A 17,572-nucleotide genomic window follows, 5' to 3' on the forward strand; every position below is an offset into this window, starting at 1 on the left:
CTAAAACTGCCCGGTCCTGCAGATTTGCTTTATACAACATTAGGAAGATCAGGCCCTTTCTTTCAGAACATGCAACACAACTCCTTGTTCAAGCTCTTGTTCTGTCCAGGCTGGACTATTGCAATGCTCTCTTGGCAGGTCTTCCAGCCACTTCTATCAAACCTCTACAATTAATCCAGAACACGGCAGCAAGATTCATCTTTAATGAGCCGAAAAGAACGCATGTCACACCTCAGTTCATCAATTTGCACTGGCTACCAGTAGCTGCTCGCATTAAAGGCATTAATGTTTTCCTACAAAACCACCACTGGCTCTGCACCCCTTTGCCTAAATTCATTACTTCAGAGTTATGTGCCTCTAGAAGCTTGCGTTCTGCAAGTGAACGGTGTATTATTGTGCCATCTCAAAGAGGCGCAAAATCACTTTCACTGACTTTTTCATTAACTGTTCCCTCCTGGTGGAATGACCTGCTCAACTCAGTCCCAGCAGCTAAGACCATCTTCAAGAAACGACTAAAAACACATCTGTTCCATCTTTATTTGACCCTCTAACTCTAGCATTTTCTATTCTATTTTAATTCTACTTTATCTACATTTATCTTCTTCTTTTTTTTATTATTATTATTTTTTTTTTAATAAATATATTTTTTTTTCTTCCATTCTATCTACTACTTTTTCTTTGTGTGTGTTTATATGTGTGTGTATTTTTGTGTGCCTATTATATACGGTGCCGTGAGTATTTAAGACATGCTGCTGCTGCACAAATAGCATATAAAATAACCCCCCAACAAAGCTGGAAGAAGAAACATTTAAATATGTATGCTGCTGCTATACAATAATATGCTTAAGATCATCTCTACAAGGCTGAAGGAATATAAAAGATAAAACCCCCCAGAACAAGCAGATCTATTGAAAAGACATATGTACTGCCGCTGCTCCAGAGAGACGTGAGACCGTGTGTTTGCTATTTATGTGAGCCTAGGCCGGCTTTGCCGAATGGTTTAACGCTAGTGAACTATTGCTGTGTGTACCTGATCCGTTGACCAGATAGCTTAAACTAGTGACCCGAGTTAAATGTGTTTCTGGGCTAATGGAGCCCAGATAAACTAACTAGTGGCTTAACAATGTGAACCTGGGTGCTGTACCCTTAGGTTTATTTAACTAATGACTTAAATAACTATGTGTGTCTGAGCCAATAACTCAAACTTATCTAGGTAGAAACGCACACTATGTGTGTCATTTAACATACAGGAATCACACTGTAGGCTGATCGATGAAGCAACCACCTGGCTCAGGCTCGGGTGGTCTGAGCAAATAGTTTAAAATTGGTCAACGTTATCAACGTTACTGCGGTGGAAATACTTACCTTTAACTTATTAATAAGCTAACAAAATATTTGGCGAAAGAATGAATCACTGTACACTCTGTAGTTGTGGTGTCATATGCCCAAAACTAATTCTGCCTCAGCAGCACCTGCTCATTTATTTTGATAATTTAAAATATTTATATTGCATATTAAGAACAATAATGTTTGCATTGTATGAACACATCATTGCTAAATGCGTGGCTCGTTCCAAGATGGCCTTGAGCAAGACACTACAGTGACTTTATTTAAATACAGTTGTCTGCTTTTATATTAATTGTCTAAATTTAAATTTGCAACATAGAAATGCTGTGCATGCTGCTGAGAAAAATCTCGATGACTGAATGCCTATGCAAGCTGCTGCTACTGCACAAGAGACTGAACTGCTGAGAGCTCCATTAATTAGGCATACGAGTAGCTAGGCGAATGCCTATTTTACTCTAACATGGTGTTGACCAAATCAATAGACCCGTAACGATAGGTAAAGCGGTCTGTAATGTATGCAGTGCGATACGGCCAACACAACAAAACTTCTGCTACTGCTGCTATTGATAATATTCACTAACATTTCAATACGGAGTTGAAGTACATGCTGTTGCTGTTAATGATATTCACAGTGTTGTAGTAGGAATTTATTGTGCGAGCTGTTGCGGTTGTAATATTTAATCAGAATTTGCGAAGCATAATCTACTGCTGCTGCACAAAACCTGCTGTAAGCCCTGTTGAATTAGCAAAGTAATAAATACCTTTTGCACTTTAAAGAGTTAATTTACCCTCCATGAGTTAGCACTAATATTTCATGCAACTAAAGTGCTTTCTGCTGCTATATTAGCCATAATAATGACTTGCTATGCATGCTGCTGCTAATATTATTTCTAACCTTGCATCTGAATTTGCTATGCATGCTATAAAATTAGCTAACATTGCGATCTGAATAACTATGCATACTGCTGCACAAAAGTACTTAGAATTACTACTGCCCCTTTATTAAATAACCAAAGAACCAAATAATGCCTATTTCGCTTTGAAGAGTTCTATAAACCCTGTTGAACTGCATAGCAAAGTAACAAAATGCCTATTTCACCTAAAAAGTTCACTACCATCCAAGCGTTATCTTATCACTGAAATTTCATGGAATTAAATGTACTTTATGCTGCCGCTGATATATTAGCAACAGTGATAATTGGATTGCCATGCAAACTGCTGCTAACATTTCTATCATTGCATCTGAATTTTGCCATGCGTACTGCTGCTGTTAAAATTCACTAAACTAGTGATCTGAATAGCTATGCAATGCATAATTCTGCTATAGCGGCACAAAAGTATAAGCGTCTTTACTAACAAGCAAACTCAATCAAATAGTGCCTATTTTGCTTCAAAAAATAGGTTCACAATCTACTGTAAGCCCTGTTAAAGAAGCAAATTAATAAAATGCCTATTTCACTTTAAAGAGTAACTTACCCCATGCGTAATAACTGAAATTTCAAGCAACTAAAGTACTTACTGCTGCCGCTGCTATATTAGCAATAATTTGACTTCCTGCTGCTAATATTATTTCTAACATTGCATATGAAATTGCTATGCATGCTGGTGCTATTAAATTAGCTACATGCGACCTGAATACTATGCATACTGCTGCTACAACTGCACAAAGGTACTTAGAATTGCTATAAGCCCCTTTTAAATAAACGAAATGCAAATAGCGGCACAAAAGTATAAGCGTCTTTACTTACAAGCAAACTCAATCAAATAGTGCCTATTTTGCTTCAAAAAATAGGTTCACAATCTACTGTAAGCCCTGTTAAAGAAGCAAATTAATAAAATGCCTATTTCACGTTAAAGAGTAACTTACCCCATGCGTAATAACTGAAATTTCAAGCAACTAAAGTACTTACTGCTGCCGCTGCTATATTAGCAATAATTTGACTTCCTGCTGCTAATATTATTTCTAACATTGCTTATGAAATTGCTATGCATGCTGGTGCTATTAAATTAGCTACATGCGACCTGAATACTATGCATACTGCTGCTACAACTGCACAAAGGTACTTAGAATTGCTATAAGCCCCTTTTAAATAAACGAAATGCAAATAATGCCTATTCGCTTGAAGAGTTCACATACCATCCATTTTAAATCACTGAAACTTCAGCAATAGTAAGTCGCTTTGGACAAAAGCGTCTGAAAAATGAATAAATAATAATGTAAGTGTAAACTACAGACTACCTACTGCTGCCGCAACTAAATGCATAATTTGATTTGCTATGCATACTGCTATTAATAATTAGCTAATAATGCAATCTGAAATTCTATGGATACTGCTGCTACACTCTGTGAAAGTACTAGAATCGCTGTAGCTCATCCATGCATTATTGCTGAAATTTCATGCAACCAAAGTACTTTCTGCTGCCCTTGCTATATTAACAATAATAATTGGTTGCTATGCAGACTGCTGCTAATATTATTTCTAACATGCATCTGAATTTGCCATGCCATTCTGCTGCTATTAAATTTGTGCTATTAAAATTGCGATCTGATTAGCTATGCATACTACTGCTACAGCTTAGAATTACTAGCGTCTTTATTAAACAATGAAACGCAAACAAATAATGCCTATTTCATTTGAAAAGAGTTACTTACCCCATGCGTTATCACTGAAATTTCATGTAAGTTACTACCAGATACTTCCTGCTGCCGCTGCTATAAACAACAGTAATAATTTGACTTGATTTGCTATGCACACTGCAATTAACAATTCGCTAATAACGTGATCTGAATTCTATGATACTGCTGCTACACTCCATGAAAGTACTATAATTGCTGTAAGCCCAACTGAATACACAAATAGTAAATTCCAGTTTAAGAGTGTCCTACTATTAGCTACATTGTACATGGTCTACTGATTGGAAATTATTTATTATTAGTAGTATCTTTATATTTTAAACAAATTCATGATTAATTATCTTTAAACTATCACTAAACATGTAAAGTGACTTTTATAATAAACTCTTCACTATCGCTGAACCAAGGTAACGAGTGAAATAGAGGTGTGGTCCGTTTAAATGAGCGCTCCCTCTTTCCCTCTTCTGCATTGCAATGCGGCACGAGTACATGTATGAGCGGGCCTATATTATTTTCTGTTGCTCATTAAAATAGGTAAATAGGTAGACAGTATGACGTTTATGAAAGACGGTTATACGGGTTCACCTTGACTTAAAACTGTGAAACGCCAACTGCAAACCAACCCCACTAGTGAGGTGTGCGTCTGAAAGCAATCCGTTCGCGGTTAATGTAGAAATGAATGCCCACAGCAGATATTAAATACATTGGAGATTTTGGGCAAATAAGGTAATCCCCAATTCACTTTACTGTTCTAAAATCCGCGACGCTTGACGTTGTATTCTCACATACATGAACTAGGAAAAGTGCTTGCTGCTGCTGCTAATGCCACTGCTGTTATATGAACAATACATGCTTCGTAATTACTCCTCACGCGAATAACCTGCACGTAGTTTTACAACTTGTTTTCTAGTTTAAAAATGTACATCTGACGAACACAATAATGCACAGAAAACAGAGTGAAAACCGTTTACTTATCTAGCTGCTGAATCTCAAGTGAATGCTATATAAATGCAAGGCAGTAAGCTCATTGGCTGCATATGCAGCATGAACCAATCAGCTTGTGCCAAGTCGTTTAACTCTCTGAATATCATCAGTTATGTTAACACCCCGTCAGCCTGCGCCATCTAGAGTTTCATGACTGAACTATATATTTATCAATATAAGAAAAGCGGTCAAATGTCAAAAGTTTCAGTTTTTTGTAATAATATTTTAGATCCAAAAATATGCATACACTACTGTTTAAAGGCTGTTTCGTTTAGAGGCTACATGAAATATTTGTCCTTTTAATAATTCAGTTTTCACACCGCAGGACTAAGTGAACTACAAAAAGATAAAAGCTGATTTGCTAATAATGCAATCTGAAATTCTATGGATACTGCTGCTACACTCTGTGAAAGTACTAGAATCGCTGTAGCTCATCCATGCATTATTGCTGAAATTTCATGCAACCAAAGTACTTTCTGCTGCCCTTGCTATATTAACAATAATAATTGGTTGCTATGCAGACTGCTGCTAATATTATTTCTAACATGCATCTGAATTTGCCATGCCATTCTGCTGCTATTAAATTTGTGCTATTAAAATTGCGATCTGATTAGCTATGCATACTACTGCTACAGCTTAGAATTACTAGCGTCTTTATTAAACAATGAAACGCAAACAAATAATGCCTATTTCATTTGAAAAGAGTTACTTACCCCATGCGTTATCACTGAAATTTCATGTAAGTTACTACCAGATACTTCCTGCTGCCGCTGCTATATTAGCAATAATTTGACTTCCTGCTGCTAATATTATTTCTAACATGCATCTGAATTTGCCATGCCATTCTGCTGCTATTAAATTTGTGCTATTAAAATTGCGATCTGATTAGCTATGCATACTACTGCTACAGCTTAGAATTACTAGCGTCTTTATTAAACAATGAAACGCAAACAAATAATGCCTATTTCATTTGAAAAGAGTTACTTACCCCATGCGTTATCACTGAAATTTCATGTAAGTTACTACCAGATACTTCCTGCTGCCGCTGCTATAAACAACAGTAATAATTTGACTTGATTTGCTATGCACACTGCAATTAACAATTCGCTAATAACGTGATCTGAATTCTATGATACTGCTACCTACACACCATGAAAGTACTATAATTGCTGTAAGCCCAACTGAATACACAAATAGTAAATTCCAGTTTAAGAGCGTCCTACTATTAACTACATTGCACATGGGCTACTGATTGGAAATGATTTATTATTAGTAGTATCTTTTTTTTTTTTTAAACGAATTCATAATTAATTATCTTTAAACTATCGCTAAACATGACTTTTATATTAAACTCTTCACTATCGCTGAACCAAGGTAACGAGGGAAATAGAGGTGTGGTCCGTTTAAATGAGCGCTCCCTCTTCTGACTAAATGCATTGCAATGCGGCACGAGTACATGTATGAGCGGGCCTATATTATTTTCTGTTGCTCATTAAAATAGGTAAGGCTGTTGACAGTATGACGTTTATGAAAGACGGTTATACGGGTTCACCTTGACTTAAAACTGTGAAACGCCAACTGCAAACCAACCCCACTAGTGAGGTGTGCGTCTGAAAGCAATCCGTTCGCGGTTAATGTAGAAATGAATGCCCACAGCAGATATTAAATACATTGGAGATTTTGGGCAAATAAGGTAATCCCCAATTCACTTTACTGTTCTAAAATCCGCCTCTGGACGAATGCGTGGGCAGAGGGGACCGCGACTTCGGATTCCATACTGGGAAAAAGTGGTGGCTGGTACCCTCTGAATCTCAAGTGAATGCTATATAAATGCAAGGCAGTAAGCTCATTGGCTGCATATGCAGCATGAACCAATCAGCTTGTGCCAAGTCGTTTAACTCTCTGAATATCATCAGTTATGTTAACACCCCGTCAGCCTGCGCCATCTAGAGTTTCATGACTGAACTATATATTTATCAATATAAGAAAAGCGGTCAAATGTCAAAAGTTTCAGTTTTTTGTAATAATATTTTAGATCCAAAAATATGCATACACTACTGTTTAAAGGCTGTTTCGTTTAGAGGCTACATGAAATATTTGTCCTTTTAATAATTCAGTTTTCACACCGCAGGACTAAGTGAACTACAAAAAGATAAAAGCTGATTTGAAATGGTAATAACACTGAAGACAAATCGGACTTTCATATTCATAATTAATGTAAACATTAGGATATATTTTATGCTATTATATTATCTTGTAGATTTATGTGTATATGGTGTTATTATTAATGTAGTGATATGATTTGTTGATTTGCAGAAACAAGGCCTAATATTACTTCGTTTGATGATGCTGGGTTCGAAAATATCATAAATCTTTCCGCTTTAATGCACTTGTCAAACTAACAAAAGCAGTCAAAGTTACATTTTTATTTTATTTTTTTTATTATAATATTTGGCAATATTACTGTTTGTATTAATATAATATATGAATATTTTTTGTTATCCAAAACACACACTTAATTTGGAATAATTACTATTTTTGTTGATCTTTTTTGTTTGTTTTTCTTTATGTTCACTAAGTCTGCATTTATTTGGTCAAATAGATAGTAAACACAATAATAATGTGAAGTATTATTATATAAAGTTTTATGAGGACCATCACCTTTGTAATTAATTTAAACATTAGGATATATTTTACGCTATTACATTATTTTGTAGATTTTTATGTGTATGTGGTGCTATTTAATGTATGTAAAAACCCTTTTATGAACTCACTTAAAGAGTTTAGTATAATTTTGCCAGAAAAAGTTTTAGAATTTTTATCATATGTTAATGTATAAAATCTTGCGTAATATAACCTGTTTGTTTGTTTGTTTGCTGGTTTTTATTGTATTTGTTATACTTGTATTTTTTAAAATTATTTTTGCAATGAAAATAGCCTTACAAATGTTTTTTGAAATCAAAAATGCTACAAAATGCATAATTTTTTAATGAACGTGTGACACAAATAGACACAATTTTTTGCATTCGACAGAAACATTAGTAAGAAACCTATTGGATTTCACTAAGGAAATATGATGCAGGGCAGAGTTATAATAAATGCATATATGTGTCCCTGCAGCACAAAAGCAGTGTTAAGTCGCTGGGGTATATTTGCAGCAATAGCCAACAATACGTTGTATGGGACAAAATTATAGATTTCTCTTTTATGCCAAAAATCATTAGGATATAAAGTAAAGATCATGTTCCATGAAGATATTTTGTAAATGTCCTACCGTAAATATATCAAAACTTAATGTTTGATTAGTAATATGCATTGCTAAGAACTTCATTTGAACAACTTTAAAGATGATTTTCTCAATATCTCGATTTTTTTGCACCCTCAGATTCCAGATTTTCAAATAGTCGTATCTCGGCCAGATATTGTCCTATCCTAACAAACCATACATCAATGGAAAGCTTATTTATTCAACTTTGACCCTTGGCCTTATGACTGGTTTTCAGCTCATCCAGGGAACACAGCAGTGCTCAGTGAACTCTGTGCTACTCTGTCCCGTCTGGCCGTGAGAAACGAGTTCTGCCAGGACATCGTAGACCTCGGGGGCCTGACGTTCATGATCACACTCCTGGCTGACAGTCTGGATCGTCAGGTGAGCTCTGGATCAGCGAGAGGTTCGGCATTGTTTGCTATGAACACAAACCAATGTCTTGCTGTTGTGATGCTTCTGTCTTCCAGGAGCTTGTGAAGCAGGTGCTCAGCGCACTGAAGGCCATCGCAGGAAACGATGATGTCAAAGATTCCATTGTGACTGCCGGAGGGGCGGAGCTTATCGTCATGGCGATGAACCGTCACATGGCCAGTGCACAGGTGTGTCCTCAGAAGTGCAATAGAATGCCTGTTATTATCTAATTACTGTCCACAAATTGTGAACTGCTTTTAAACCTTTTAGTAAGTTAAAGTCTATGTTTGAATAATTAACAGTTTAATAGTAAATTACTCGTACATTCCTGCTGTTTCCAGAAACATTCAGTAATGTTAATAGACAATTCAGTGTTGGACATACCACCTAAGTATTATATAATTATATGAATAAGAATAAAAAAATGAAATATTAACCCCCGGTTTCACAGACAAGGCTTAAGCCTAATGCCAGGCTTAAATCTTAAAATCTAAGTCTGAGCTGTTTCAACTGAACCAAACTTGCTCTGACTGACCTTTAAAATATATCAGTGCCTTTATTTTGTCTCAAAATGCACACCAGTAATGTTTTTTCTAAGGCATGTTTATAAAAATTACTTAAATGTCCTAATTGAACTATGGCCTAATCCTGGTTTAGTCTAAGCCCTGGCCTAAATGTAGAATTATAAAGTTATATGTAAATAATAATAAGAAAAAAATGAAATATTAAATGTAGAATTATAAAATGATATATATTTTTTATTATTTTTAAGAGTTTTTTAAAATTATAAACATTTTTGTAATTGTTATAATCATATAATTAACAAACAAGTCTTGTTTCCACAAAGAAAATGCATGAAACAAAGTTTATAGTAATTAGTTATTAATGATATAATCACTAGATTTACATTTCTAGTTATATACACTAGTGTTCAAAAGTTTGAGGTCAGTATGTTTTTTATGTTATTGAAAGAAGTCACCAAGGCTGCATTTATTTCATAAAAAAGTAAGTAAAACCGTGAAATATTATTACAATTTAAAGGAGACATATTACGCCTCTTTTTACAATATGTAATATAAGTCTCTGGTGTCCCCAGAATGTGTCTGTGAAGTTTCAGCTCAAAATACTCCACAGATCATTTATTATATCATTTTGAAAATGCCTATTTTGAGTGCAAGCAGAAACACGCTGTTTTTCGGGCCTGTCTCTTTAAATGCAAATGAGCTGCTGCTCCCCGCCCCCTTTTCCAGAATAGAGCTGGGCTATTACAGCTCATACCTGCTAAAAACATCTGTTTTGGTTCTGATTATCATGTTTATCGCTCTGAAATCATGCGTTTGAAACCATATGAGTTTAAACTACTGATATAAGGTCTTCTGAGCGCACACATCTGAAGCACACGCACAGAAAGCGGCTGTCGCAGCATGCGAGCACTAAACTAAGTTCTCATTCACACACAAGCTTACCTTAAAAACACTCGTTAGTTACAAAAACAGTGGGTTATGTCTGTGAAGGTAAACAGCTGGGAAATAAATCACATGTTTATTTTAGATCTGTGTGGCAGCAGTAATATACAGTAAATAAATCAATAAATGCACTGCTCTCTCGTCTCCTCTGAGGCTGGGACTCTAAACTGTGTTCTGTGCTCGTCTGTGCAGCCAAAGACAGAACAGTTAGCATGTTTTGCTCAAATTCTCTCCATGGCATTAGAGCTGGTGCACCGTTGTCGCTTGTGAAAACACAATAAACTTACAGATTAAGGGGCGGTAATATTATAATGAGATCCCTTTGTGACGTCACTAGACGTGCTGGTTTTCTCAGACGCTTGCAGAAAAAGTCTTACCAAATCAAAGTTACTGGGTTAATCTTTTTCACGTTTGCTTGGTTGGTAGATGCACCGGGGACCTGATTACAGCACTTAAAACCTGGAAAAGTCAGATTTTCATGATATGCCACCTTTAAAATGCTAAAAACATCTGTTTTGGTTCTGATTATCATGTTTATCGCTCTGAAATCATGCGTTTGAAACCATATGAGTTTAAACTACTGATATAAGGTCTTCTGAGCGCACACATCTGAAGCACACGCACAGAAAGCGGCTGTCGCAGCATGCGAGCACTAAACTAAGTTCTCATTCACACACAAGCTTACCTTAAAAACACTCGTTAGTTACAAAAACAGTGGGTTATGTCTGTGAAGGTAAACAGCTGGGAAATAAATCACATGTTTATTTTAGATCTGTGTGGCAGCAGTAATATACAGTAAATAAATCAATAAATGCACTGCTCTCTCGTCTCCTCTGAGGCTGGGACTCTAAACTGTGTTCTGTGCTCGTCTGTGCAGCCAAAGACAGAACAGTTAGCATGTTTTGCTCAAATTCTCTCCATGGCATTAGAGCTGGTGCACCGTTGTCGCTTGTGAAAACACAATAAACTTACAGATTAAGGGGCGGTAATATTATAATGAGATCCCTTTGTGACGTCACTAGACGTGCTGGTTTTCTCAGACGCTTGCAGAAAAAGTCTTACCAAATCAAAGTTACTGGGTTAATCTTTTTCACGTTTGCTTGGTTGGTAGATGCACCGGGGACCTGATTACAGCACTTAAAACCTGGAAAAGTCAGATTTTCATGATATGCCACCTTTAAAATAACTGTTTTCTATGTGAATATCTCTTAAATGTATTTATTTTTTGCTGTGATCGAATGGAGTTTTCAGCGTCATTACTCCAGTCTGTCACACTTCAGCTCAAAATCACTTGTTAATTGAAACGAGTCTGTTCTTAAACTCTGAAATTCCTCTGAGTGCCTTTTGCTGTGTTTGTGCGCTGTGGGTTCAGGTGTGTGAGCAGGGATGTGCGGCGCTCTGTGTTCTCGCTCTACGCAAACCCAACAACTGTAAAGTCATCATGGAGTGTGGCGGCGTGCTGGCGGCCCTGCAGGCCATGAAGACTCATCCGGCTGAAGTTAATGTGCAGGTAAACCCACAGTGTGTGCGCTGACTCAAATGCATTAGCAGATGCTTTCATCCAAAGCGACTTACATTGATTGCATTCAAGGTTAAAAAAACTCACAACCTTGGTGTTGCTAGTGCCACGCTCTACTGTTTCAGCTACAGGAACGGGACTTTATTCTTACATAGTAACAGAAAAGTAAAAAATTTCACAATTTCCTTTATGCCATCCAAAACTAGGTGAAAATGCATCTCATTTTGCTCTTAAGGCCTGACCAAAAACAATAACTATATTGCTCCTTAGTGTGAAACAAGCCTTTAACTAATCATTTTCTTCTAAATAATTTTTTTTTCTTACTTTTTCATTTAAAAGTACTTTCTTTGTGTAAATGTGCTGTTTTGATAGATTTTTTTATTTTTATTTTATTTATTTTGCTTCTTGGTGAATACTTGATGATGGTTATTATAGTTAACAAATTAAATAAAATATAGTTAAATAAATAAAAAAATACTAAAAGCATAAAAACATTTGTTGCTTGAAATTAAATTAACTTTAACATACTAAAATAAATATAAACTTTATTTCAGCTAGTTGCCAAACTACTGATGAAAGACCATTTCAAAGTCTCTCCATCACAGCAATATTTCTTGTTTTCATTTAGTTTAACTTTATGCACTACAAAACTAAAACTAATACATTTTGAATAATACAAATATATTTTTAAGAAAAGGAACACATAACAAAAGTACTAAAACTAATAGAAAATCTCAAATCAAATCTAGTGATTTGAATAACTTTTTTCTGACAAAAATTACTTTTTATATATTTGCTATAGATTTAGATTTAATTAAATTTAATATTTTTTATTACTATTATTATTGTGTTTTGAGAAACTATGGAAGAGGATTAAGGCCAAGTAATAATAAAAAAAATAAAACCACTTTAAGATTAAAGTCATTCAATTTTATTCCGACTTTTCTTTTTCTCAATTTAACAACTTTTTTCTTGTAATTTAATGAGTTTATTATCAACATTTTATGCCGACTTTTTTCTTAAAATTACCTAGTTTTTTCTCGAAATTTAACGACTTTTTTTTTAATTTAATGAGTGTATTCTGAATTTTATTCCGACTTTTTTTTCAATTTAACGACTTTTTCTCTATTTAACTACTTTTTTCTTGTAATTTAATGAGTTAATTCTCAACATTTTTAGACTTTTTTTCTCGTAATTTAACGACTTTTTACTCTATATTTAACTACTTTTTTTCTCTAAATTTTACGAGTTTTTTCTCAAAATGTAAAGACTTTTTTCTCGTAATTTAATGAGTTGTATTCTCAATTTTATTCTGGCTTTTTTCTCAAAATGTAACTTATTTTTTCTCGTAATTTAACGCTTTTATACGCAACATTGTATTTGGACTTTTCTCAATTTAACGAGTTTTTCTCAAAATTTTACGACTTTAATCTCGAGATGGTTTTATTTATTTTTTTATTGCTTGGCACTAATCCTCTTCCATAAGAAACACTTTTACAAGCCCTTTTGGCCTTTTTTTGTTTTCTTTGTACTTGTGTTCGCTTTGTTTTCTGAAAAAATTAATAAATAACACAAGCTTCTAAACAAGTATTCCTGTCTTCCCTGTTGTTTCTGGAAACCAAACCAGCCGCTACTTGTATTGTTTAATGAAATTCTTTTAGTGACTACACTCTCCTGTTTCCCGCTGTTCCAGAAACAGTCCTGCATGCTGTTGAGGAACCTGGTGGCCCGCACACGAGACTTCAGCCAGCTCATCCTGGAGATGGGAGCCGAGGCGCTGATCTCGCAGGCTCTGGCGGCTCACAGAGACTGCGGCGACGTGGGTCGAGCCGCTCTCAGAGACCTCGGCTGCCAGGTGGAGCTACGAGAACTCTGGACGGGCAAGAAGGGAAGCCTGAGTCACTGACGAATGTTGCCAAACATCTGTAAACTCAACACAATCACGATTAAATCATACGACAGCATGTCCTAACTGTGGAGCTCATACTAACTCTGTGATCAAACATCTTCCGGGAGAATCGAAGTGCATCTGACGTCCACATGCATAGAATGCATTACAGGTTACAGTGTATATATGTGTTTTTTTTAGTTAAAGTAGTGCTTTCAAACGATTAATCGCGATTAATCGCATTTAATGTATATATTTACACATATATGTAAATATATACACATGCATGTATATATTTAAGAAAAATATGTTGTGTTTATATAATAAATATATTTATATATAATATAACATACAAGAATATAAATGTATATGCATGTAAATATTTCCAAAATATATACTGTATGTGTGTGTATTTATATATACATTATAAATATACACAGTACACATAAATGGGTCAAAGACGAAAAGGGTTTAAGCATAAAACCAATAAATGTAATGCTGCTTTAAATTGTTGTTTCCCCCCCCCAAAATTTAAAAGTTTTCTGTTTAATTTAATTGCAATTTTGTTTTTGTTTTTCCGAGCAAAAAATAAATATCATACATTTTCCCCTGATTTACAGAAGAGACACTAAAATGTCGTTCAGTGTAACAATCTCGTCAGGCATATTTACAACAAAAATAAATTTATGGCATATTAAAAGACTAATTACTTTCACCCCAAATACTAAATAGTTGTAATTTTACATATTTTTAAATGTGCCACTATCCTAGCTTTTGCCCGTTTGTCAGTAAGAATTTTTTACTCATTTAAAACACAATAAAATGTAATATGCTCCCGTATTCTTTTATATATTTTAATATGCACACGTCAGAATAAGCATGTTTGAATTTTTACTTAAATATCGTGTTACACTGAACGACAACGTAACATTATTTCAACCAAATTTTAACATTTTATTCTCCAAAAACTTATTTGAAACCTTAAAAGTAGACACTTTACTTACATTTAATGTGCTTTGGACATAAAACCACACTTGTAAATTTCTTTTGATGCGGACATCTTCACGTCTTTGACCCACATGTATTATGTAAACAAAAACTATTATTTTGGATGCGATTAATCACGATTAATCGTTTGACAGCACTAGTTTAAACATTTTATTGCCACTATTTATAGTTTGTATGAGGTTTTTACCAACGAATGACCACTGTGCTTGGTCTGGATTCATTTGAGCTGATGTTGACAGCGAGAATCAAGTGTACTTAATTCAGAAGTGCACTGCTGGATTGTCACACTGTGGCCGTTTTACCCTTAATAATATATTTAATCTAAAGACCATCGCCCTGCCTGTTGAATGTGCATTCACTGCAGTGCGTTTCATGCTTATTTTTAACATTTTAACATTCTTTTTTTCTTAATGCGAATACCCTTTCATGCACAAAATATGAGTCACAAGTGTTTTCTGTGTTGCAATATTGCAATATTCTCTGATTAAACCCGCTCTGTTCTAGAACTGATAGTGTTTGTGATTAAATCAAGCAGCTCTAGACTTACACTGGTGTGTCTATATTACACACTGACCATAATATTCCCTTACAAAAATATACCCTACATTTATACTGACATACCATTTATAGTTGCTACTGTAAAATCATAATACATTAAAATATCTAAATGCAATAATATATATAGTATAATATGCCTTCAAAATAGTTTAATTTAATTTTAAAGTTTAGCTTTTATTTCATTTTTAATTAATGCACATTTTATAATTATAGTAACAAGTATTTTGGTAGAAATGATCATTGCTTTGATAACTTTTTAACTTTTTTTTTCTGAAAAGGCATCGTGGTTCAGTAGTGGTCTTAGATATTAATACACAGAAATATGCCATACTAAAATTAAAACCATAAATAATTTTTGTTACTTAAAATAAACATGAATTTATAAAATATAAAAAAAATTAAATTTATGTTAGTTTAAAGTTTTTAGTTTAGTTTAATTAAGTTTATTATTTTTTGTATTTTAGTTTGGTTTAACCATGATGTAATCATTTAAAAAAATAGACATTTCTTTAAAAAAAAAGAAAAAAAAAGAACATAAATAAATAAAAAAATTACCTACAATGAAAAAGTGAAGTCAAAAACGTTAAATGTATATAAAAAAAATATATTTTAAATATTAATAGAAACAATGCTACATTTAAAAAAATGACAATTATTTAGATATGCAGCTCTAAATGGTACTACTGTTTTTTTTAAATATTGTAAAAGTGATATTCTATGTACTATATAGTACAGTACTGCTACTGTAGATCAGACTTCAATGTGTTTCTAAGTATTAGTTTCTGCAAACGAGCAGTGCTTTAAATAAATATATAGTAATTATTATGATCTGATTACCAGATACCATAGTAATTATATGGCACACCCTGGTATCATCATCGCATCCATACCATAATACTTCACACGTGAACATAAAATATACACGCCTTTCTCGCTATTTCTGGCTTATTCTCGCTAAAACTCCAAACCCCACCCTTTCTACTAATTACTCCCCTCTAACGAGCCTATCCACGTCAGGCGTGCTTCCGCTCCGGACTACAACTCCCACAATGCACCGGGTCTCGCCCTTCAACGCTCGCGTGCTAGTGTGACAGCAGCACCGCCTCAGACGCGTGAGGTGCGCAGGTGAAGCAGCTCAAAGTCGCAGCAGCAGCAGTGAAAGTGAAATAAAATGTGTTTAACCGGCTTTCCTGCAAAACGGACGCCTGCAGCCGCGCGAGCGGGTTATTAGTGTGGATGGTGACTGACTGGCCGCCTGCTGTTTATGTAAGTGGATGGTGACTGGAGTTTATCACTTCATCATATGTTTGTTTACGAGCTTAGCAGACCAGCAGCATAGCCATGTTTGAGCAGATCGTCTTCAGATTCCGCTAAAGTCGGTGTTTTTCTCGTGATTTGGCGCAGAGAGCTACAACAAGCTGCTGTCAGACAGTCGGGTAAGTTAAGCGAGAGCTCCGTTGGAATGTGATGATAACAGTTGTTTTGCTAACAGGCTAAAAGGCTAAAGCACTTTGATACTGATGTTGAGAAATGTGTCATGAGTTCATCTGAGTAAATATTTAATAAAGGACGCTTTCATTTGACGTAGCTAAGCTAAATAAACAGTCACGGTGAGTCTCGCACCAAAAAAACCTATTGGTGTTGTATATTTGATAGGTTTACAAGTCAAACTGAAGCTGGTGTGATGTATACATAAGCTTTAATGTTCTGTTGACAGGTGTGTTGTTTTACTTGGTAAGCTGTTTGTCAAAATAGACAGCGTAATGATTGACATGTTTCATAAATATGTGTTTAGGTTGGTGTTGACTAGCTTGGTTTTATTAAACACAATACTGTTTTAATGCATGAAAAAGTATGTGATGTTTAATATAATATATATATATGAGATTACATTGTACTTATAAGAAACCAGACTGAGGTCTAGGGGTATCTGGGAAAGTTTAGAGACAAAAAAATGTCTTAAGCAAATAATATTAAGCCAAATAGACATTCATAATTTTTAAATTGCATGCATTAATGACATATAAATAAATACTATATATAAATATTACATTTTTTAATAAATTAGTTCGTGCATTAAAATAATGGAAAAAAGAATAAAAATAGACTAAATGAAATATTAAAATAATGCATCTACCAGTACAGTACTAAAGTGAGTTTTTTTTTATAGTAAATATTAAGCCAAATAGACAATTTTTAAATGGCATGCGTTAATGACATGTAAATATTATATATAAATATTTTATTTTTTAATTAATTAATTAAAATGCATTAAGATAATGAAAAAAATTTAAATGGAATAAATTAAATATTAAAATAAATAATGCATCTACCAGTACAGTACTATAGTGAGTTTAAAAAAAAAAGTAAATATTAAGCCAAATAGACAATACATTTTAAATGGCATGCATTAATGACATGTAAATATTATATATAAATATTTTATTTTTTAATTAATTAATTAAAATGCATTAAAATAATGAAAAAA

The 17,572-nt window shown here is 34.2% G+C and overlaps 1 protein-coding gene across 1 annotated transcript in view; it reads left to right on the forward strand.

The window, feature by feature from the left end:
- The window catches only part of armc6 (armadillo repeat containing 6), a 25,343-nt gene extending 11,626 nt beyond the window's left edge, over window positions 1-13,717 (forward strand). Inside the window, exons 5-8 of the mRNA XM_016234652.1 lie at window positions 8,470-8,615; window positions 8,702-8,833; window positions 11,484-11,621; window positions 13,324-13,717. Of these exons, the coding sequence (XP_016090138.1) occupies window positions 8,470-8,615; window positions 8,702-8,833; window positions 11,484-11,621; window positions 13,324-13,536 (629 nt within the window). The 3' untranslated portion in view covers window positions 13,537-13,717. The remainder of the gene's footprint in view (window positions 1-8,469; window positions 8,616-8,701; window positions 8,834-11,483; window positions 11,622-13,323) is intronic.
- The last annotated feature ends 3,855 nt before the right edge of the window (window positions 13,718-17,572 follow it).

The sequence above is a fragment of the Sinocyclocheilus grahami genome, unplaced genomic scaffold (genome assembly GCF_001515645.1).
Source record: "Sinocyclocheilus grahami isolate Dianchi unplaced genomic scaffold, SAMN03320097.WGS_v1.1 scaffold456.1, whole genome shotgun sequence".
NCBI classification, from domain to species: Eukaryota; Metazoa; Chordata; class Actinopteri; order Cypriniformes; family Cyprinidae; genus Sinocyclocheilus; species Sinocyclocheilus grahami.